The 23,720-nt window shown below is 39.5% G+C and overlaps 1 protein-coding gene across 1 annotated transcript in view; it reads right to left on the bottom strand.

Annotated features, from left to right (window-relative positions):
• CCDC40 (coiled-coil domain containing 40) overlaps positions 1–23,720 on the bottom strand; it is a 1,637,270-nt gene that overhangs the window by 92,772 nt on the left and 1,520,778 nt on the right. The window contains exon 18 of the mRNA XM_044068074.1: positions 9,589–9,747. Coding sequence (XP_043924009.1) covers positions 9,589–9,747 — 159 coding nt within the window. The remainder of the gene's footprint in view (positions 1–9,588; positions 9,748–23,720) is intronic.

Here is a 23,720-nt window from a genome sequence, read left to right as displayed (position 1 = left end):
ACAGCAACTATTGGACTTTTATCTCATATTGTTGCGGTACCAGTTGTGAGGATTCATAGGCGTCTCAAGAACGTGTAGCACTTTGGTCTAGCTACTTTCTTTTTGGATCTTTAAAAGTTGCAAGTAATATGGGATGTGAATCATGATAAGATGAGATTCATCACTTCTGATTAAAGGTTGAGTGAAGAAGCACCTCTCTCTCTCTTATTTCCTAAAGCCTGCACACTTCAACCTGACATATTAATTATTAATGTCTGTATTAATACAGATTCAGCACTGGATGTTCTTTCAGAAAATTAGAAAGAAAAACATATTCTCTGCTGCTGAAATAACAGTTTCCTGTAGAGAACCATTTCTTTCTGTTTCATTGCCCCATTTTTCCTGGGTTCCAGTTACGAAAGGATTATGGCTTTCTACCAAATAGGATATCTGTTAGGGCTGCCAACCCTCCATTTTTTTTTAACTATCCGCAAATCAAACTGATTATCTGGTAGTCCGGAAAACACTGTACAAACTCCGTTATTCTGCTTCAAAAAGGAACCAGACTATCAGAGTTTGTAAATTGGCTGATTTACTATGCTTTGTTACAGAAAAGCATAGTAAATCAGCCTAAATCAGGCAGCAGGAAGGGAAAAAGAAGGCATTTCCCACCATGTGATGTCATCGTGAGGTCACAAAAAATGTGTGGTATGTGGGTGGGAGAGGGGTGGGGTGGACGGGGTTACTGGTGACGTGAGGGGTGTGGCTTTACTCTGGTTTTAGCCACAACGAAAGGTGGCAACCCTAATATCCGTGACTGTGTCTCTTCTATTAACTAAGCTGACAGATAACCCATTAATGTATGACTAACATTCTGTCAGTGGTGAAGATGACTCAAACTCAGGAGTCAGATGGGAAATCATAGGAAGAGAAGAAGCATCATCAGGAATCTTCTCCAGGACAGTGGAAGGTTCTGGACAGAGAAAGAGAGTCCAGCCTCCAGTCTGGAATGTGCTCCTTATGTGCTCTCAAGGGAAACTGTGCTTGGTGCAGGGAGCTGCATCTGAAAATACTGTGTAAATCCATCTTTTCTCTTAGTGACCATCCCTCACCAGAATCAGTGGTGAGGTTTGAGTCTCCTTGATTGCTGGCCCAGAGTAAAAATCCGTCACATATTGGAGACAGCTTCATGGGATATTAATTGATCCTCAGTAGCCAGTGGGCAGTTGTCACTGAAGGAGTGTGTACTCTCAGCAGCCACAAAGTAAGCATACAGAGTTTAATTTTCACAACAGTTTTAGTTATTTTTGTTAGAATAGTTTAGTCAGGGAAAGCAGGCAAATATGTCAGCAAAGGATTATAGCAAGCTGACAAAGAACCAGTTGGCCAAGGTGTGTGAAGACAAAGGACTGGTGTATGCCTACCTGACCAAAAAGGAAATGATTTCAGCCTTAGTCATAGCTACAGCATGGACTAATAACCCAGAAGACAATCAGTCTGGTGATGAGGATGTACAGTAATCAGAAACAGGACAGTTCACCTCTTCCTCAGAGGACTTAAAAATCCATTTGGAGTTACACAGACTTGAACTGGAGGCCAAATGTTTGGTAGCAGAATCAGCATAGAGACTGTGTCATTTGGAGGCTGAAGAAAAAGCAAAAACAGATGGAGTTAGAATTAGCAAAAAGGCTGTTTGGCGGTCAAAGAGAGTAACAGACTGCTGTGTTTGGAGGCTGAAGAAAAGGAGAAACAGCGCCAACATGAGAAGGAGATGCTGACTCTTTGGCAGGGTCGTGGAGGTAATAGTGAATGGAATAACTGAACCTCACAAGCAATAAAGGTTAGTAAATTTCTAATAAAGTTTACAGGTGGTGATGATTTTAATAGTTTTATTCATGCATTTGAAAGAGTATGTAAACAGTATAATGCTGATTAAGGGCTCTGAGTATGGTTCCTAACCCCCTTACTCCATGGTAAAGCTGTAATTGATGTTTCTAAACTGTCTGATACTGACTGTTTAAACTGATAAAGTAAAGTAATGTTTACTAGAATAATTTAAGTTAACACCTGAAGCTTAAAGAAAAAAGTTTCATGAGCATAGACGCAAAGCAGATGAATGTATATGTATTTATATTGCTGAGTTAAGCACTTATTTTCATAGGTGGGTGAGTGGGTGTCAGGTCACTACTTTTGAAAAGCTGGCAGACCTTTTGGTGAGGGAACAAGCCCTTAGCACTTTGCCTGAGGATATGAGAATCTGGTTGACAGACCAGGAGTGTAACTCTGCAGATGAACTGGGGAGAAAAGGGGATCTTTACTTAGCAAGCAGGGCACCACTGAACAAGAAGGGGATATCCAGTGCTGCAAATGGATATAAGGGAACCCGTGGTGGGCAGCCTAAACCACCCCAACAGAGTTCACCAGTAACAGAGAAGCCACTACTTCAGGTACACGGCCAGGACCAAGGGTTAGATGTTTTAAATGTAACCAGAAAGGCCATGTAGCATACAAATGTCCACTGAGGCAAGGTGGGGAACAAAAGGTAAAGGGAGCCAGCAAGTGTGAATACAGCATGCCAGTGGTAAGTTGTCTGGAGACAACAGGGGTACTAAATTATCACTGAAGTTTGTATCCTATCTTAGTGGATGGAAGACAGGCCACTGCTAAGAGAGACACAGACTCTGACATAACCATTGTGAAGCCTGCAGTGGTTAAACAGGAGCAGTACTTGCGTGGGCAGTCCACACCAGTCACAGCTTTAGGAGGAATCCCATTCCAAATACCTTTGGCCAGGGTTCCCCTTGACTGGGAGGGTGGAAAAGGAAGCAAGCAGCTAGGTGTGTTGGAGGATATCCCTGCAGATGTCTTAATAGGGAATGATTCTGATAATGCCGTACCTTGTGTGCATGCAGTTACTTGCAATCAGGCTTGGAGACAGGCATGTGGGTCAGGTAGTCTGGGGGAGACCCAGATAGACCCCACATCTGAAGCTGGGTTTGGTGGGCTGGTGAGGAGGCTACTTCAGAGAGGGAGCTACCCTGTAGCAGGAAGCCTGAAAGTGAGCCACAGATGGTGGTAGGTACTGATGTTCCCGTGGACAGGGTGACTTGCAAGGGCAGAGGTGAGTGGTAGCATCCAGGCTGACAGTGAGGCACTGGTGTCAGAAAAGACCAGACTTCCAGTGAAAAGGGAGCTGTCCATGGTCACAAAGATAGAACTGAGATAGGCTCAGTTTTGGGCCCTACATTATGAGGCTTGAGGAAGGTAGCTAAAGAGGCACCTGATTCTCAAGAAAAAGGGGAGACCGTATACTGGAACAAAGGTTTACTGTATAGAGTGGACCCCTGAGGGAGGGCTAGAGGGTTAGGTAGTACAGCAGTGGGCAGTGCCCAGAGCCTACTATCTGGCACTTCCAGCCATAGCCCATGACATTCCTTTTGCAGGTCATATGGGCATAACGCTTATCAAAGAGACATATTATGCAGAACTTTTATTGGCCTGGGACTGCAAGGGATGTAAGTGGGTATTGCAAGGACCTGTGAGCAGTGCCAAAAGGTAGGCAAGGCAGGAAACAAGGTCAAAGTTCATTTGATGCCTTTGCCTGTGATTGAAGAGCCATTTTAGATGGTAGCTATGGATACTGTGAGGTCTCCGAGTGCTCCAAGTTCCACGGGGAAAAATTATATCCTGGTGGCAGTAGATTATGCTACTAGATACCCTGAGGTGGTGGCTCTGCCCTCCATCGAGGCAGCGAAGGTGGCAAATAGTTTGTTAGAGATTTTCAACAAGGTAGGTTTCCCAAGAAAAACACTGACTTTCAGAGGTGCCAATTTCATGTCAGACCTGCTGGCTTGTCTGTGGAAGCGCTGTAGAGTGAAGCACCTAAAAATCCCCAATGGTCTTTTGGAGAGGTTAAACTCTACACTAAAGACCATGCTATGGGCATTTGCAGACCAGTTTAAGAGACATAATATTTGCCCCATCTGCTGTTTGCTTACAGAGAGGTATCCCAGGAATCCACAGGCTTTTTTTACCCCTTCAGCTGCTGTATAGGCAAAGGGGGAGGGGGCCTTTAGATATGATTCGTGATGAGTGGAAGGATGAGTGTGAATCCCAAAAGGAGTCTGCTGTGGCATATATCCTAAACTTCAGGCCAAGGCATAGGGAGCTCATAGGCTTGGCCCATGAGAACCTGACAGGAGCCTAACAGCAGAAAAAGTTCTAGTATGACATGAATGTTCGAGCTTGAGAATATGCTGTGGGACAGCAGGTTATGGTGCTCATTCCTGTCAGACACAGTAAGCTGCAGACAGCTTGGGATGAACCCTCTGAAGTGGTAAGGAAGGTCAGTGATGTTAATTACAGTGTAAACCTGCTAGCCAGGAGTCAGGGGCACAAATTGTACCAAGTTAACATAGTGAAGCCTTACCATGATAGGCAGGCCCTGGTGCTGAGTATTTGCAGTGGGTGGCAGGCCTTCCAAAAGCTTAAAGGGGCCTTGTTGTGGCCTCCCCTTCATTAGCCAGTCCAGACTACAGCAAATAATTTGTTGTGCAGGTGGATGCTTCAGATCATGGGGTGGGGGTGTACTCAGCCAGGTTTCCTCAGAAGTAGAAGAACACCCAGTTGTATATCACAGCCGTAGACTACAACCCAGGGAGGAATGTTATGCAGATGTACAAAAAGAATGTCTAGCCATAGTATAGGCACTACAGAAACTTCAGCCCTATCCATATGGAAGGAAATTCACTGTGATTACAGACCAAAATCCCTTAACACGGCTACATCATGCCAGCCAGCACAATGCCAAGTTTTTAAGGTGGAGCCTAGGGTTGCATGCATATGACATGACAGTGCAGCACTGTAGTGAGGTCAGCAATACCAATGCAGATGGGGTCTCAAGACAGGGTATTGGTTAATGTGTTCCCAGACAGGCCCATTTCTCTCAAGCAACGTTTTTCCAGGTTGAGTTGAAAAACTACCTTGAGTTTTCAATGTGGGAGGAGAGATGTGATGTTATGAGGTAGTGCCATCTGTGCCAGGGACAATAGGGCAGCACATGTACATATGCTAGCATAGCTAGCTGGAGTTTTGTAAATAATTTTATGTTATTTGACTATCACACTGATTTGTACAGATGTATGAGTTAAAAATATATATGTAAAGTTACTTGTGTTAAAAATGCATCAATAGTAGATCCTGCTAGACAGAAAGACTGTACGCATGTACACTGGATATAAAGTGTACACAGCCCTGTTAAAATGCCAGGTTTCCATGCTATAAAAATGAGACCACAATAAATCATTTCAAAACTTTTCCCACCTTTAATGTGACCTATAACATGTACAATTCAGTTGAAAAACAAACAAATCTGTTAGGGAAAATATAAAAAATAAAAAATGTACAATAAGCTGGTTGTATACGTGTGAAAATCCTTAAACTAATACTTTGTTTAAGCACCTTTTGATTTAATTACAGCATTCAGTCTTCTTGGGTAGGAGTCTATCAGCATGGCACATCTTGACTTGGCAATATTTGCCCACTCTTCCTTGCAGAAGCTTTCCAAATCTGTCAGATTGCATGGGTATCTCTTGTGCACAGCCCTCTTTAGGTCACCCCACAGATTTTCTATTGGATTTAGGTGGGGGCTCTGGCTGGGCCATTCCAAAACTTTAATTTTCTTCTGGTGAAGCCATTCTTTTGTTGATTTGGATGCATGCTTGGGGTCATTGTCATGTTGGAAGGTGAAATACCTCTTCATCTTCATCTTTCTAGCAGACACCTGAAGGTTTTGGGCCAAAAGTGACTGGTATTTGGAAGTGTTCATAATTCCCGCCACCTTGACTAAAGCCCCAGTTCCAGCTGAAGAAAAGCAACCTCAAAGCATGATACTGCCACCACCATGCTTCACCGTGGGGATGGTGTTCTTTTGGTGATGCAAAGTGTTGTTTTTGCAGCAAATGTACCTTTTGGAATTGTGGCCAAAATGTTCAGCCTTGATCTCATCAGACCATAACACATTTTCCCACATGCTTTTGTGAGACTTGATGTATTGTTTTGCAAATTTTAGCCATGCCTGTATGTTTTTCTGTGTAAGAAAAGGCTTTAATCTTGCAACCCTACCCCATAGTCCAGACATATGGAAAATACGGGAGATTGTTGTTACATGTAGTACACAATCAGTACTTGCCAGAAATTTCTGCAGCTCCCTCAGAGTTGCTGTAGCTCTCTTGGCAGCCTCCCTGACCAGTTTTCATCTTGTCTTTTCATCAGTTTTGGATGGAGGTCCTGTTATTTGCAATGTCACTGTTGTCCCATAATTTCTCCACTATTTGATGACTGTCTTCACTGTGTTCCATGGTATATCCAATGCTGTGGAAATTTTTTTGTACCTTCTCCTGACTGATACCTTTCAACAATGAGATCCATTTGATGCTTTGTAAGCTCTCTGCGAACCATGGCTTTTGGTGTAGCAGGCAACTGAGTAAATGTAAAGAAAATCCTACTAGGACAGTTGAACTTTATTTAGGGTTAATCAGAATCTCTTTAATTGATGGCAGGTGTGTACCCAAGAAGACAGAATGTCGTAATTAAATCAAAAGGTGCTTCAACAAAATATTAGTTTAAGGGTGTGCAAACTTATGCAACCAGCTTATTGTACACTTTTTATTTTTTATATTTTTTCCCCTAACAGATTTGTTTGTTTTTCAACTGAATTGTACAAGTTATAGGTCACATTAAAGGTGTGAAAAGTTTTGAAATGATTCATTGTGGTCTCATCTTTTTATATCACAAAACTTGGCATTTTAACAGGGTGTGTACACTTTTTATATCCACTGTATATTAGGTTGTATTGTTGTAACTGATCAAATGTGTAAGTTTATCAGAGAACCCTGGAAGTGTGGAAAGTTTTAAATTGTGTTATAGCGTTCAGATGCTGCCACATATCTTAGCAAAGCTCTGTGTGTGTATTGTGCCAGAGTCACATGACCGGAAGTGATGTCATCCTCTAGTCAGCATCTGGTTTCTTTGGAATGTGACAGGAAAGACTTCAGACAGACAAGAGGCATCATTTGGCTTTTGCTGTGGTAAGACACTCAAGCACACATCAGCTTGTCTCGCTTTAGTAAGCAGTCAGTGCATGGTAATTCTTTAGTTAGTCAGGGATATTTAGTGAGAATAGTTTAGTACTGTTTTCTGCATCTGTGAGAAACTAGCCAACTGTATTATTTTTTATATCTCTGTGGTTGAAACTGTTGTTTACTGTATTCAGTTCTCTCGTGTTTTCCATTTTATTTATCTTTAAATATTTTAATACCTTTCATTGTAGCTGGTTCTTTAGAGAATATTTTTAACATCTTGAGAGTACTTATGCTTGTTTTAGTGACACTGTGCCTGCTCCTGAAAGCCTTGCTGCTTTGTTTGCACTGTACCATTTGTGTTAGTATTAATTTTACAGAGTATAACGGGGTATCCTTTGTAAGAGCCTTAGGGTAACTGACTAGTGGAAGCGTGATTACCTCAGAGTCTGGGCAGAAAAAGGCACAGCTAGTAAATCTGTGTCAGCTTTTCCCAGGTGTGTGTAAAACTCAAATATCCAAATGTGTGTCAGCTACTGAAAACAGAGGCAAAGAGCTCCAAAGTGGTCAGCAGGGAGATTTGTGTGGGTCTGGAGAGAAAAATAGAGTCCAGCCCCAGGTCTGGGGCATCCTCTCTGTGTACTTTTAAGGGAAACTGTTCTTGGTGCAGGGAGCTACATCTGAAAATGCTGTGTGAATCTGTCTTTGCTCTTAGTGACTGTCCCTCACCGGAGTCAGTGGTGAGGATTGAGTCTCCTTGATTGCTGGGCTGGAGTAGGGACCTGTCACATGCCATATGGAATTATGTTGAGAAAGAGGTTTCAGAAGGCAGTGAGGATGTCATCAGAATTAGTGACAGACTCATAGTAATCAGACTCCAGTGTAATGATAGGACAGTATTCATAATGTCAGCCTATGCCCCACAGCAGAGTTGTGATAGTGAGGAAAAGAGTGCAGTCAGGCAGCAGTTGCAGGACCTACAAGATAAAGCAGGAGAGAATGAATTAGTGTTGATAAATGGCGACTTGAATGCACATATCTGGACAGACAGACAGAAAAGGATATGAGGACTGCCTGGGTCCACATGGGTGGGGCAACAGGAATAAAAAAGGAGAAGCCATTCTAGACTTCTGTCTTGCAAATGGCTTGATAGTAGCCAACACATGGTTCAGAAAGACAGACAGTCACAAGATCACATACAAGAGGGGCCAACATGCAACTCAGGTAGACTTCCTCCTAGTAAGGAAAGGGTACTTGTGTAGAATCAATGATTGCAAAGTTATCCCCAGTGAAACAGTCGGTCCACAGCATAAACCACTGGTTGCCACAATCAGCTGCAAGCAGTGTTCTGAGAAGGCTCTAAGGTCAAAAGAGACAAGGCTGAAGACCTGGAAGTTGATTAGAGAGAAAATATAACAGTTCAACGAATTACTGAGGGTTCGAGCACCCCAAGAAGAGGAGAAAATAGGTGGTGTTGAAGAAGAATGGCAATGACTCAAAACAACATGTGTGAGAACTACAGAAGAGATATGTGGCAGTTCCAGTTATGGAAATAAAGTACATAAAGAAAGCTGGTGGTGGAATGCAGAAATCCAGGAAGTCATCAAAGGAAAGAAGGAGTGTAGGACAAAGAAAAAAGGACATAGCAGCAAAAGCCAAAGTAGTTCCAATTGCAGAAAAGATGAAAGAGAACACATTACAGTGGTTCGGCACATGTAGAAAAGCAGACGACAATCTGGTGAAGAAGATTTGGGACTGACATGTAGGTGGTAAGAGGAAAAGAGAATGTCCAGCAAAGAGGTTGACAGACTGTCTGAGAGAAGATTTGTAACAGTGAGGCAGTAGTGTAGAATAAGGCAGGAATGTAGCACTGAATCAAGAGAGATTGTGACAGTTAACACGATACAATGGCCTCATGTAAAAAAATGGATAAAAGGGGGTTGATAATGATGTTATGGAGTTCCCACCTTCTCCAGGTTCGTGCATTTATCGCTTGCCTATTCTACAACAGATATATCTACTGTCAACTTCAAAGATTCGGGTTATTACAAGTCTCCCCTCATCCCCACACACACACAATACATAATTTTAAGTTTCACGTGAAGAAGAGCATGTTCACCAATAATATGAGGAAAATGTTTTGTCACGGAATTTCAGGTCCATCCTCCAAGTGTCATAGCAAAAAATATTTTATTAATATAGATTAGTATTGAAACACATTTCCATTTTCTATGATTATAAGAGTTTATGTGACATAATCTTCAACAATATTATGGATCATCTGTCAAAAACGTACTGAAGAAGCGAATGTTTCATTCTTTTTTCCACATTTGTAAAACAATGTCTACATAAGTGTAGTAAAGGCTGAGGGATACAGGTGAAGGCTCCACAATGGAATTAGATGCAATGCAATAAATGCATTAGATGTATGGATGGTTAAAGTATGGAGTCAAGGAACATAAGGTGGCAGGCAGTAAAATTACAGAGGCATAAGCAAGCAAAGAATGTTTCCAGGACAAGGTCTACTCACCCTTTGCTTGTTCTCCTGCAGTTTTTCCAGGTCAACATCTAACTGGTCTGATACAGCACGCTGCGCTGAACACTGTTGTTGTTTTTCACTCAGTGCTTTACTGAGGGAGTTCTGTTGGTCCTGCAATTCCCTTATAATACCATTACACTCATCTGCATTCTGAAAGTGGAGAGACAAAAAAAAATGTACTCTTTATAAGATGTTTTCTTTCTCAAACGTACCTCCATCAAAAACATGAAGTAAACTAGGTATCCGTTTTAAGTGCACTCACATGTTATTAAAGGCATATATTCTGGTGATGTCTCACATTACAGACATACCAGTTCAATCATGAAAATCAAAGTAGCTACCATGCAGTCAGAGATATGCAACCTCGTAAGCAATATTAGTTTTATGGATGTGATGACTGAAAAAGAAGTGACATAAGATAAGAATTCATTTTTTTCCAGATGAACCTCACATATCTTTTTGAGATCAGCCACTACTTTTTTTGCATTACATAACTTTTATTTTATTTATGTTTTTTACTTCTGCACTGGCTACTGCAAGGGTGAATAAACCACGCGAACATTCAGAGATCATAAAACATGGAGCATATGTACACAAATGTGTGTGTGTGTGTGTGTGTGTGTGTGTGTGTGTGTGTGAGTGTGTGTGTGTGTGTGTATATATATATATATATATATATATATATATATATATATATATATATATATATATATATATATATATATATATATATATATATACATATTTATTTATATATATATATATATATATATATATATATATATATGTGTGTGTGTACACAACTGTAAAAAAAAACACAGGGAAAACTGCTACTTCATGACCAATGAAGCTGCTGGCTGAGACTCATTAGAATCAGGAAAAAAGAACCACGAACTGTAGACAAGCTTTGTTGAGACTTCAAAGTAATCAAGCATTTATAATTTGTTTAGAAAGTGATACTTCTTTTATTGAAGACAAAAGATAATAAACAGATGAGCATTTTCACCCTTAACTGAGTTTCATCAGCTTTAACTTCAGTTTACAAGAAATTCAGTATTTATATGATCATAGGGTAAACAATCAAACTACAAAATAATCGACAAATCAAACTGCTCAAAAAAAAATCAAATTTAACATGTTTGAAAAAGGAAAACAAAAATATTCATTTTATTATCATTAACCCTAACTTATCAGAACAGTGGTACTGTTAGGCAAAGGGGCTTTCATACGTTAGTTGGAGGGTTAGGGTTATGTGCAGGATCATGGTTATAGTTAGCATGCATTAATAAGTTGGTCAAGTCTACTTCAATATTTATGAGTGCTGGCTCTAACCCTAACCATCAACTTATGAAAATCCCTTTTCCTAACAGTGCCACTACATAAGTCTCAACTACATTCATCAACACTGTATGAAACATATTGCGGTTGACAAACTCACTCACTCACACTCACCACTAAATCTATCCCCATAAATGTGTTGCTTCATGTTAACCTTTATGACTACCCCAGTTTTATTGAGCATTCTCATACAGTACTTAAAGGTTCTTTGCACTACTTCCATTCTATGCAGATGGAATTGTGTGTGATCTCACATGAGAAAAAAGGGAGAATTAATCCTATCAGATATGATCTCACAATGTATTATGAGCAAGTTATTTTACCCTCACTCAAAAGTTAAAAATGAATAGCCGTTCACATCACACACACACACACACACACACACACACACACACACACACACACACACACACACACACACACACACACACACACACACACACACACACACACACCACAAAATCTCTCCCCTTACATACTTTTGACATAAAACACACTCAATAGACTTCATTTGATACATTTACTAACCCGAGCAACTGCTGATCAAATTGCCATTTGACAGAGTGTCTTGACACCCATTTCCATATTATTGATCCATCTGTCTACACAGACAGACATACACACAGACATACAGCACTCTTCCCCTACCTCTTCAGGGCTGTTCCCTGATGGCTCCCTAAGCTGCAATCAGCCAAACATTTTACAGGGATGGGAGCAGCATCCCTGGTTAAGCAAAAGCCATGCAGCCCATTAACTCCTGCCCAGGTAGTTCGACTGGACCATCCATTTCCAACTGAGGTGACAATCAGGTGATAGGGAGCGGACACACAGTCATAACCTTTGGAGGGGCTCACCATTCTCTTCCAATAAGTGGTTTGCTAACTTCTACTGTCTGCCTGGCTAGGGGAGAGAAATGTCCATGCTCCCAAGCACATCTACATCCCTTAGATAATAGATATGCATGCACAATTACCAGTGGCATCTGGCCCTGTCTTTTCCATGGGTGATTTCCTACTCACCAGTTGGCACTGCCAGTGTAGTGGATCAGTGTCCCCCCCCATGGGTGAGCTGGCATCAGTCACTCAAGCCCATACTCCCTAACCCAACCCCTCAAAACAGCCATGCTGCAATTTGAACAAGGGTCACCCGGGCTACAGTCAGGGTTTCACCCCTTTATACCTTGGGGTCAGGCTGTGATATCCTTTTGATGTGTGGTTATCCTTTTGATGTGTGGTCATCCAGAAGTAAGTGTTACTGCAGTACTGGGCTACACCTAACAGAAAAGTTCCTCTTTCTTGTATGTACCATTTTATCCAACAGATAAGATGCATTGTGTTTCATCTGGGAATAGCGCCTGAATTATGTACTTCTTTCATTTTTTCTTATTCAGAAACCTTTGGGGAAAAGAAAAAAAAAGTCTGTCTTAACCATTACTTTTATATTTGTCACATATGCATCCTATGCTGATTTTGTTCAGACTGGATCTTTCCCAACAGCACAGCCAGATTTTTCATTTGAATGATACATAAAACAACAAATTTCCTTTCTCCTAAATAAAGTGTTCCTTAAAATAAAATATAATAAAAAGCCTTACATTAGTAAATCATAAGAGTCAGAACAGAAATATTTCTCTCTGAGGTCTCATACTAATAATCTTAAGCATTTGCTAAGTTGACACATTTTGGGCTGTTGGCTTCATCTTTACATTTTCAGGCTAGAGTGATCATAACTAAAGTATATCAAGTTATTTTCTAGCTGTGCAGTTTCTGGGAAGTAGAATGAGGCAATTTATAAAAGGAATTCTGCATCTGAGACCTCTGGTCAGATGGCTTTGTGTACTCTGGAGTCTAATTTTCTTGAAAGAGTCAACTGAAGTGCATTTGCAGACCAGACTTCCCTCTCTTTGAATTCGTTTTCTGTTAGGCATTTGCTAAGATGGATTTCATTTCTGAGCTCCACGTGTAAACAATCCCTCACAGTCTTTCAATTAATTTTTTTTTTCCTCAAAATTAGTCTTCTTTTATACCTAAACTACTTTTGCTATTATCTGTCATTTAATCCATTCAGCCACCAGTCTGTTTTCCTCAGTATTAGATTACGAAGTGCCTGTCATCCACACCATGAATGTTCACATATAGCTAAAATTATATTTTCATTAAATAAATCATCACAATCAGATCTTTTTGTTTCTTTCATGCAAGTCAGACCTTATTCCTCAGTTATAAAACAGTCCGTATAAGATTATGACTAACACTTTGTACATTCTTCGGTCATGACAAATACATTGAGTATCTGAGAGGAGTGGCTAGAGGGCATTCTGCTAAGGTTTATTGGTTCATTCTAAGTTTATGGGCCAGAGAGCCATCAAGAAGCCTAGATGCAACACCCTTTGGTACTGTATTGTTTACCCCTAGCAGAACGATCATTTCCACATAGCCCACGTATGAATTTACTGTCATCAAATTTTAATGTAGATAGGGTATTACTTTGTTTAATGTGTAAAGGGAGTTTATTTCAAAGACAAAGAATGCTTTGGATTATGAATCGGTTATGCTAGCAGGTGGTGTTGATTTTGTGGTGGAGACGGAGGTCTCTGGTATGTATGATAGAAGAGTTAAAAGGAAGGATTTCCAGTGTTTTTAGACATAGCAGAAGTACAGAGCATTGCCCTGTGAGTTGTTACGTGTGACAGATGGTAGAAGTTTCTCTGAGGAATGAAGTGTGCAAGGAGAGCAGCATGTCACATGGGCAGCTAGAGAGGTGCATTTTCCAGAGGTATGTAGGATTTTGTGGACTAGTCTCAGTTGATCAAGTTTTAGGAAGTTAGGTTATTCAAGCCAGTGAAGCTGTTGGATTGGAATTCCCTACTGTGTTTCGATTAGATAATTGGTGGCAAATTTAGCAATTTTATTGAAAGTTTGTTCACATTTAGCTAGTTGTGTAGATTACAGGTTGGGAAAGCAGGAACTGCATGAAGTAAAGAGGGTGGAAGAAAGGCAGATGCTGCACATTTTCTGATGGTGTCAGTGAAAAAGGGTTTTATTCTGTAAAACATGCCCAGTTACTGATTTTTTTAGTCACTTTTTGAATGTGGATATCAGACTTTAAGTTTTTGGCAACTAAAACGAAGTAGTTTCGTGTGTGAGATGGATTCTGTGGTTGCACCATCACAGGATGTTAAGCAAAAATCAGCTTTGTTATTTTGGTTTGTTTTGGGGGTGTCTAAGATATTTTTTTTAGAATTAATAGCTAGACTGAAATCTTTGAGCCAGGTTTCAAATGATGAGAACAATTTTTGGGTGATCATTAGCAGTTCAAGTATTCTGCTGGTAGTGGATATAATGATAGGGTCATCTGCATATTGAATTTAGGAGGGGTTACAAGTGTGTGAATGCAGGATGTTGATGAAAATATTAAATATAAGGAAACCTAGAATCAAGACTTGTATCGGGAATGAGGTGAGGTGGATATGACTTGTTGTCATTTAACCATTTACAGAGACAGGAGTTAAACCACGTGAAACAGGAGAAGGAAGAAAGGCTTAGATGTAAGAGGTTTTTGGAGAAGACCATGTTGAGAGACTTTACTAAATGTATTACTTCTAAGAAGACAGCAGAAACTAATTTACTGTTCCTGTCATGGTGGATGGATGGTGTATATGATTGACAGGACTGCAGGGTGCAGGTCTCAGCTATGTGAGGGCTAGAAACCATGTTGGGATGAAGACGTGAGGCTAATGGATGGAAGAAACTGGAGAAGTTGAGCATGAATGCATTTTTCCAGGTTCTTAGAAAATGGTGAATGTACAGCAACAGGATAAAACTAACCTAGCTCTGTATAACTATCACCCTTGTAGAGGGGAGGATGTAGACAATTTCCAGCAGTTAGAGAAATGTGATTCACACATTTTTACCACCTTTACTGAATTATCATTTCAGACACAGGCAAACATACATTTAAATAAAAGAAAACAAACCATATTAACATGTTCCTAGTTACAAACATTATACAGCACATATTTTGTTTTAATAACTATCATCAATCCAATACTACATAAACTGCACAATGCTTGCCTTGCTTTAAATCTCACTCCTTCTCTAAAACATTATACTGCATGTCTTGTTCCCACAAGTTAATTTTTTTTCTGTAATTTGCTCCAAACTTTTTCCTAAAGATCCCACTTCCGGTTCTTTTAGCTCTATTACAATATTCAGTACTTCAAATACAGTTGGTTTAGACTTTGATTTCCATTTTCTAGTAACTGTTTTTGGCAGTCACTAGAATCAAACTTAGTAACACCTTAATATGTCTGGGCAATTCAGACCTTATATCCCAGCTAAAAAAAAAAATAATTTCCTTAATTACACCCATTTACTCACCCAATGTTTCTGATAAGAGTACTCTGTAAGGAATTTTTGAAGTCTGCCAACTCATTACACACCCAAATCATATGCTCCCAGTTACCTCTTTCTTCCCTATCACACCACAATATTTGCCATCTACCTGAGAAAAAACATCTTTGCAGTCTGCTTGGGGTATAAAAATACCTATGTAAACTCTTTCAGTTAAAAATCCTAAAGCTTCTAAACTTTGTTACATATTTGGGAGTCATACACATGCTCTCCTATTGTTTCTTTGTGAATTGCTTATTCATTCTGTATTTCCAATCTTTTCTAACCTCCTTTGATTGTTCGTTATAGTCATCATGCAGTATGTTATATGCCCTACTAATTATCCCTTTTTTAAGAGCAGCGTCTGTTCTAGAATCAACTAAAAATTCTACAAGATCAGCTCCTTCACTTAGGATTACCCCATTCCTTTTACTTTGTCTATACTCTAATATCAATCCCTGACAGTGAAAGTAGTCTCTAGCCTGCAGTCCAAATGCCTTCTTGGCCTCTTCTCATTTTACTACCTTTCCCCTCTCTTATTTGCTTTTAATGTCTTGGTTTCTTTGTCAGTTTTCACCAATAAATTCCAGTCCCATCTTGCCTATTTCGCTGTACCCATAACTGCAGTCATCTCTATCGGCAAAATCTCCTTTCAACAGTCTCATGTTGGCTTAGTTCTTAGAATACTTTTTGCTAACTTATGAATATCATATTCTGTATGGCTACTATTATTCTACTTAGAGATCTACATGCAAAATCTCACTCTCTCATTATTTCTTGAATTTCACCAATTTTATCATCATCATCATCCCTTTCAACTTTGATTTATAACTTTCTGCTTGTGTTCAGTATGAGCCTTAACTGTGTAGATCTAAAACAACCCTTCAAATCAGGCAATCCTACATCACCTTGTTCTACTGGAAATATCAACTTATCCCACTTGCCCCTTTCCCTCTTCCCCTCCCACATAAATTCCTTCAACTCTTTTATTATTGTCTACCACTTCTCTTCTGAGTGATAGAAATATGCCTGAACTATATATAAAACTAAAGGAAATAAAAATATTTCACTGCTTGTGTCTTGCTATCCATGTCCATAAACAAGAGGTTCATATGTAATTACTAGGCTTGTAGCCCTTGTGGGACATTTTTACTCTAGTCAATTTCCCTTAGTGAGAATTGAACCCTGTACATCTTGTCTGTGATGTAATCACCTTAACCATTATTCCAACCCCAACTCTGAGAGATTCCAGTTTCTCAGTTTTTATATTAGTTCTGTATTATCTTTCTCTTCCCACAAACTCTTAGCTGCCATAACAGAATTCTTTTAAATCCCTACTCCAAAACACTATTTTATTGTGTCCCCATAAATATGGGTATTGCTGGACCAATTCATGTGACAGTACATAGTTTACAGTTATGACTTTGTTTTAGCTTCATTCATTTTCTATCCCAAAAAGACTTGAAACTGTCTTAAGGTGTTCCACAACACTGAGATGTCCTTTTCTGATTTTATCAGATACAAAATAATATTATCTGCAAATGAAGCCAACTTTTCTTAATTACCACACCGGTTCAATTTCTGAGTCCTTTATTTTCTTTGACAATAGCTCTAAATACAAAGCAAATACCCAAATAACAAAGGAGAGAGAGGACATTTTTGCCTGGTTTCTCTGTTCAGACAGCTTGTCAGAAAGGAACCCTCCCACTTTAATTTTTGCCTCCGATCTTTCATATATCCCCCTAATTATCCTTATTTTTGTATCAGGGAATGCAAATGCTTTCATTGCCCTACTCATAAAGTCCCAGCTTACTGTCTTGAATGCTTTCTCTGCATCAAGACCCACTAACAACAGAGGTATTTTCTTACACTCTGCTTCACTCTGGATCATCATTGTTCTATTAACATTATCAAATGTTTGCCTCCTCCACAAAAATCACAATGATCTGTATATAACAATTTTGGCAACAACTTTGCTATTCTTTTAACTATTATAGACATGAGCACTTTATAATCATGGTTTAAAACTGAAATGGGCCTATATGAAGTTGGGTCTGATGGGTCTTTACCATCTTTAGGTATTACCACCACCACAGCTTTCTTCCAGGATGTTTGTGCTTTCCCTCCTTTTAAAATACTGTTAAGCAAAACCTTCCAGATCTTTATCACTTTCTTCCCTCCAAACATTTATGCCTTGAAACTTTCTTGCAGACTGACTGTACGTCACTGGTTTTATCTCATCTTCTCCTACCTTCACTGTTAATTATTGAGCCTTATCTACCTTGGCATACTTAAGTCTTCATAAACATTTTCATTTGTGCTTTTTCTTGATTTCTCAATTTCTCTGCTTTATACAAATTTCCATAACATTTCTGAAATAACTCTAACACCTCTACAGGATCTTTGGTTATTTTTCTTATTATAAGCTCCCTGGTTTGGCAACAATCCTTTCAACTTTCTGTTGCCTAAGTCATTGTGCTAAACATTTTTGTGCTCTGGAGTTATCAAAAAACACCTGCTTAACAGCAATCTTTCTAAACTCGTGAATATTATCCAGGCACTCTCTTATTTTCTCTTTATCACTCTGCAAGTGTGCCTCTTCTTATTATGTGAGATTCCCCTTATTTATTCTGTAATACTTTAACCATTGTCAGACCTTCTAAATAATTCTTGTAATTTCTTAACCATATCTCTTTTTATTTCTACACTATCATTAAACTCCATTTTTATTTTATTACACTCACTAGCTATAATTTTTGAAGAAACTTCTGTCCTCCCTAATAACTCTCAAATAATTTTCACTAAGGATTCCTTAAATTCCTCTCTTTTTAACAGGTAGGTGGGGAAGCACCAGTGTCTCATTTTTGCTTTATTACCCTGAGATTTATTTTCATAGGTGTTATTGGGACACAATCTAAAACAGTTATTGGATATATGTTGAAGCTTTCAATTAATTGTACATGTTCCTGTGAAATATAATTTCTGTTTAGTCCAGCTCAGTTATTGTACCTTGTGGAATAATATGTAAATTCTTTCTGAGTTCCTACTACTGAATTCATGTCTTCCATACCAAACATCTCCATAACTTTCTTCTGAAATTTACAGTATTTTATTATATTTTCTCTTTTAGGTCCCCCAGATACATAATCACTGTTATTCCCTACTGAAAGCTGATTATTTCTCCTAAAAATGTCTTAAAACTCTGTAATAGTAACTTTAGGTGGTATATAAACACTTGCCATTGTAATCCTCCTTGTTTGCCAGTAGACCCTAACTACCACAAATCTACCATTATTATCTTTTTACTAAAATTAAGGTTATCCATGCCAAGAAGCATGTTACAGCCTGTGCTCTTACTTATACTAACTGCTGTTTGTTTTTGTCTAATTTTTATTCCTCTCCTAAATGTGAACACAACTAGTATGATTTCAGAAAACATTAACGTTTAGCCTTAAAAAGTGTTCTGGCTTTTATTGCCTGCCTCTATAGTCAGCTTGTCTCCATGGAAACATAAGAACAAAATGTACAGCTGCCCTCAGCTGCAGACTTCTCAGCTCACACTGAACATTTATTTGTTAAAGGAAAAAATAAGTTATGGAAAGTTACATACTCACCATAACTAGGCATCTGTGTTGTCCATTTTTATTCTTCCTCAATGTATGGGTTATGGATCTGATCCTTGGATCTGAACTGGCTGCATACTACAGACTCTTGAGATTCTCCATCTACCCATAATGCCCTAGTCCATCCCCAATACCTCAGACTGAGTTTGCTGCCATATAGCATTCAGTGAGTAATAGAACAGAAACTAGAAACTAGAGTAGGTTCCAACACAGAAAATTAAACAAAAAATCCATTAGATCCCTCCATAAGAGGAGGAAGAATGAAAATGGACAACACAGATGCCTAGATATGGTGAGTGCATAACTTTTATATCTGATGCTGTCCCTTTTATTCTTCCTGAATATATGGAACAGACTCTCTAGCGAAGTAAATCTTGGGTGGCCCTCATGGAAGGATATTCCAGAAAACTGCTGAACCAAAGGCAGCTCTACTTCTGGAAATTAAGTCCAGTTTGTAATGAGTAACAAAGGTATGCAAACTGGACCATATGGCTGCTGTGCAAATATCATTCATAGATGTTCTTGCCCAAAATGCAGATGAAGTAGCCACTGATATAGCTGAATAGGACTTAGGATGTTTTGGCAGAGAAAGGCCTTGCTGAGAACATCTTTTCCATTTGCTTTTGTAAATTCTTCTGGTGGAGGCTTTTTGTTAGATAAAAGAATGGTGTGTACTAGGGAGTACAGCCTGGGCTGCCTGGCTATTAATGGAACAGAGAAACTATGCAGTTAGCTTGAGGGATGAAATACTGGGATATTTCTTCCTTGAAGGATGTGACAGAAGGTCTTGAATTGTGTCCAGTATTCAAAAAGGATAGCAAAGATGAGACCAGAGGAAGAGGAATCACACCTGCAGAGGCCAACAAGGGATAATAAGAATGACTGAGCTCTTCAACCAACAAGCTTTCTGAAGAAGTTTGGAATTAGAGGCTCTGGAGATAGACAAAGGAGACTGAAGGGCCAAATGTGGACTAGAGGATCTCTCGCGTGACTGCCCCTGAAGGGGGGGGGATCAGGGCAAAATGCCTCCTGCACATGTTGTTGTGGGGAGATGCAAAAAGATCACAGCATGGTTGGCCCCAGTGGTTGAAAACTTTCTTTGCCATTGACTGACTGAAAGACCACTCATGAGGTAAGCGAATGGCCCTGGTGAGTTTGTCTGCTAGTACATTGGATTTCCCCAGAATGTGCATTGCTACTAGAAAGTGGTTGGAAGAAATAGCCCATTGCCATACTCTCATAGCTTCTTGACAGGGAGGGTAAGATTGAGTTCCTCCTTGTTTGTTGATGTACCAGACTACAGACATGTTGTCATTCTGAATTGCAATGGTCCCTAGAGGGAGAGCATTTTGAAGTGCTTGCAACTCTAAAAGGACTGCCCTCATCTCCAGGACACGGGAGATGCAAATTGGTCTCTTTGGGGGGGGGGCAATTGCCATAAAATGTCCTTCCCAAGTAATGCTGCCCTCCAGCTGGGAGGTGTCCATGGTCACTGTGGCCAATGGGGGAGACAGACCAAAAGATCGACCTTGGTAAATATTGTCTAACTGTATCCACCAACAAATGTGGTTTCGCATACCTGAGTAAATTTGACTGGAAAGTATAGGGGCTGTCGAAGAATAGACCACTGAGCAGCTAGAGTCCATTGAAGCACATGCATAAAGTAATGAGCTAATGGAACTAATACTATGGATGCTGCCATGGATCCTAATGCTTGAAGAACAAGCTTGACAGAAGAAGAGAAAGAATTTGATGAACTTGAGATATGAGATTGTATACATGGTGAGTTGGTAAGGAAGCAATCTGATTTCATGTATAGATGGGCCCCAATAAACTTCTGGCTCTGTACTGGTGTCAGTTTGGATTTGGCAATATTAACTGTTGTAAAAGTAAAAAATAAAACTGGCTAGGCAGAGAGTAAAAGCCAAAATATTTAATAAAAAATACTTAAAATAGACACAAAAATACTAGTAAAACAAACAGGATAAGCGCTTTCATACTCAAAGGTAATTCATCAGATCCATTCTTACATCAATTAACATTGCACTTATATAATTCAGTGTTTGGGGTCACTTGATTTTAACAATGGCTTAATGGGGGTGATTTCATTTAACCCCTTGCCTGCATCAGCCCTTAACAAATGCATCCATTTTATTTCTGTGCATTCAGTTCTTGTTTTTATGTCACCACCTCTCAGATTAAGTGTGCATATTTCTAACACCAAAAACTTAAACCAATGAATAGAGCTATTGGTAAGGGTCTATATTATATTCTCGAAAGCCGACAAGGTCGAATCTGACATTGTCGACACGAGAATATCAAATGCTCAGAATCTTGAGCGTGTAAATGGAAATCTCCATAAGGGGAGATTTCCGTTTACTGCAATGTAGGTCAGTTTTTTAGGACAGCCATTCTAAGTATAAGAGACAGTGCCATGTATGACTCCTTTGACATATTTGCCTTGAATTTAATGAAAAGAGAGTACAGTGACCTAGATATAACAACTGCACAGAAAGATGCAGTTATTCTAAGGGAAACACACACTAGACCATACTTTAGTGGCTTAAGTGAGGATCTTGTCCCTGTTACCAGTAGCTCTATTCAACCTGTACATATGAACCTTACATATTCCAGGGATTCAGGGTCTATCTGTGAAATTGTCAAGAAACACTGGAAGATTTTGGCTTCAGATGGCAATTGTAAGAGACTGCTGGGTGAAACCTCCTCCTTTTGTTTCAAAAGTCATCCATCATTAAAGAAAATGCTGTGTTATAAACCCCTGTCTGATTGTGAGGAGGGGACAGTTAGTCAGAGAGTATGGACCTTTCCCTGTCGTCACTGTAATGTCTGCAGATATATTGATAACGATAATCATTTTGTACATCCAGAAACAGGACAGAATTTAATATGCGGTTTTATGCAGATTGTAGTACCAAAAATGTTGTTTTTTGTGCTTCTTGTGTTATCTGCAAAAGTTTCTATGTGGGAAAGACTAACCGCTGCTTGAGAGACCGTATAAGAGAACATGTGTATGCTGTCAATAGAAAGGATGATAGGAATGCACTTGTCAACAAGTTGTGAACACTGGTTCAAGTTTTTGGTGTTAGAAATATACACACTTACTCTGAGAAGTGGTGACATAAAAACAAGAACTGAATGCACAGAAATAAAATGGATGCATTTGTTAAGATCTGATGCAGGCAAGGGGTTAAATGAACTCATCCCCATTAAGCCATTGTTAAAATCACGTGACCTCAAACACCGAGTTATATAAGTGCAATGTTAATTGATGCAAGAATGGATCTGATGAAGTACCTTTGAGTATGAAAGTGCTTATCCTGTTTGTTTTACTAGTATTTTTGTGAATATTTTAAGTATTTTTTATTAAATATTTTGGCTTTTACTCTCTGCCTAGCCAGTTTTATTTCTTACTTTTATTCAGTCATTTGTATTTTGCTGGTTGCTCTTTTTATATTTTCTGGACTTATATTTTGAGTAAGAGCATGGCAGAGAGCTTTATAGCTGGGGAAGACTTCACCCTGGGAGCCAACCAAGAAAGCATGTTTATGAATAGACTGGATCGTTTGTTAGGGGCGAGTGATGGAAACCCCTTACTCTCGATAAACATAGAGGCCTTGGATCCGAGTGTGATTGAAACTGTAGAATTTGCTGACCATGACCGTTTTACACAGTCGTTCCGGACCACTGAGAACAACTTATATCAGTTGAAAAGGCTTCAGTGGCAGAGATTCCACCCTGAAGCCTGTCTCCATTTCAAAATCATTCCCAGAGGACTTCGTATTTGCAAAATGCCAACTTACAGAATGACAGAATTATAATCTTGAAGTCAGTGCAGGATATATATGTTTGTTGCTGAAATACTTTGGTCCTGTGGAGACCAGCTTACGTAAAGAAGTTATTGACAATATTAATGAACTAAATACACTGACAGAGTTCTCTCCCTACAAACAAAAACTTGATGAACTATTGGGAGACCTCATGCAGTACGATAAACGGCTGCAGGAGGTAAAGAAGAAGAAAATAGCCAGGGACTTCAAAGATTTTAGCACTGGCCACATTTTTTCCTGGTCTGATGACAGGCAGATGAACCGCAAATTGGAACCAACGAGGAATCAGAGAGATGCTCGCTCGACCAATGACAGGAGAGCTTGGGTGGCTGGAGGAGGTACCAACACTACCAAACAGGTAGTGCAGAAACAGAATCAAGAGAATGCTCCTTTACCAGAAGGCTATGGATAATGGTCTGAAGAGCTGCAACAAGGACCACCAGTGTCTTTAAATCCTCCCGAACCCACATAACTAATTTACTGGTTTCCCTACAGTTTTATGTCCAAATACAAGCGATAGAAACAGAACTACACAGATTTCTGATACTTTGGTGAATGCTGTAGATTTTAATCAGGGAAGTGGAGTTTCACAAGGTAAAAATAGCACTGCTTTGAGGAAACAGCCTTTTTTATTGCTACAAGCTCCAGAACTCCTCAATGTGAAGCACAGAGGGAGGTCCCAGAGCAGGGACAAGAACTTCAAGAAGAGGCAGTATGCACAGGATACAACAGAAACAGGACTGACAGTTCGGAACAAGGTGAGAAAGACTTAATTTTTAACCTTTCCTCAATAACTTTGACTGCTGAACAGAAGAATGTGTTGAACAGGGGACTCAACTTTATACCAACTGGGAACTCTATTTTAAATGATGTTTTGACTGATTTGAAAGAGTTTGTCAGAAATTTGCCTTTGAAGTTACAGT

The sequence above is a fragment of the Protopterus annectens genome, chromosome 4.part0 (assembly GCF_019279795.1).
Source record: "Protopterus annectens isolate FY-2018-M chromosome 4.part0, PAN1.0, whole genome shotgun sequence".
NCBI classification, from domain to species: domain Eukaryota; kingdom Metazoa; phylum Chordata; order Ceratodontiformes; family Protopteridae; genus Protopterus; species Protopterus annectens.
This window is presented reverse-complemented; position numbering and strand designations above follow the sequence as displayed.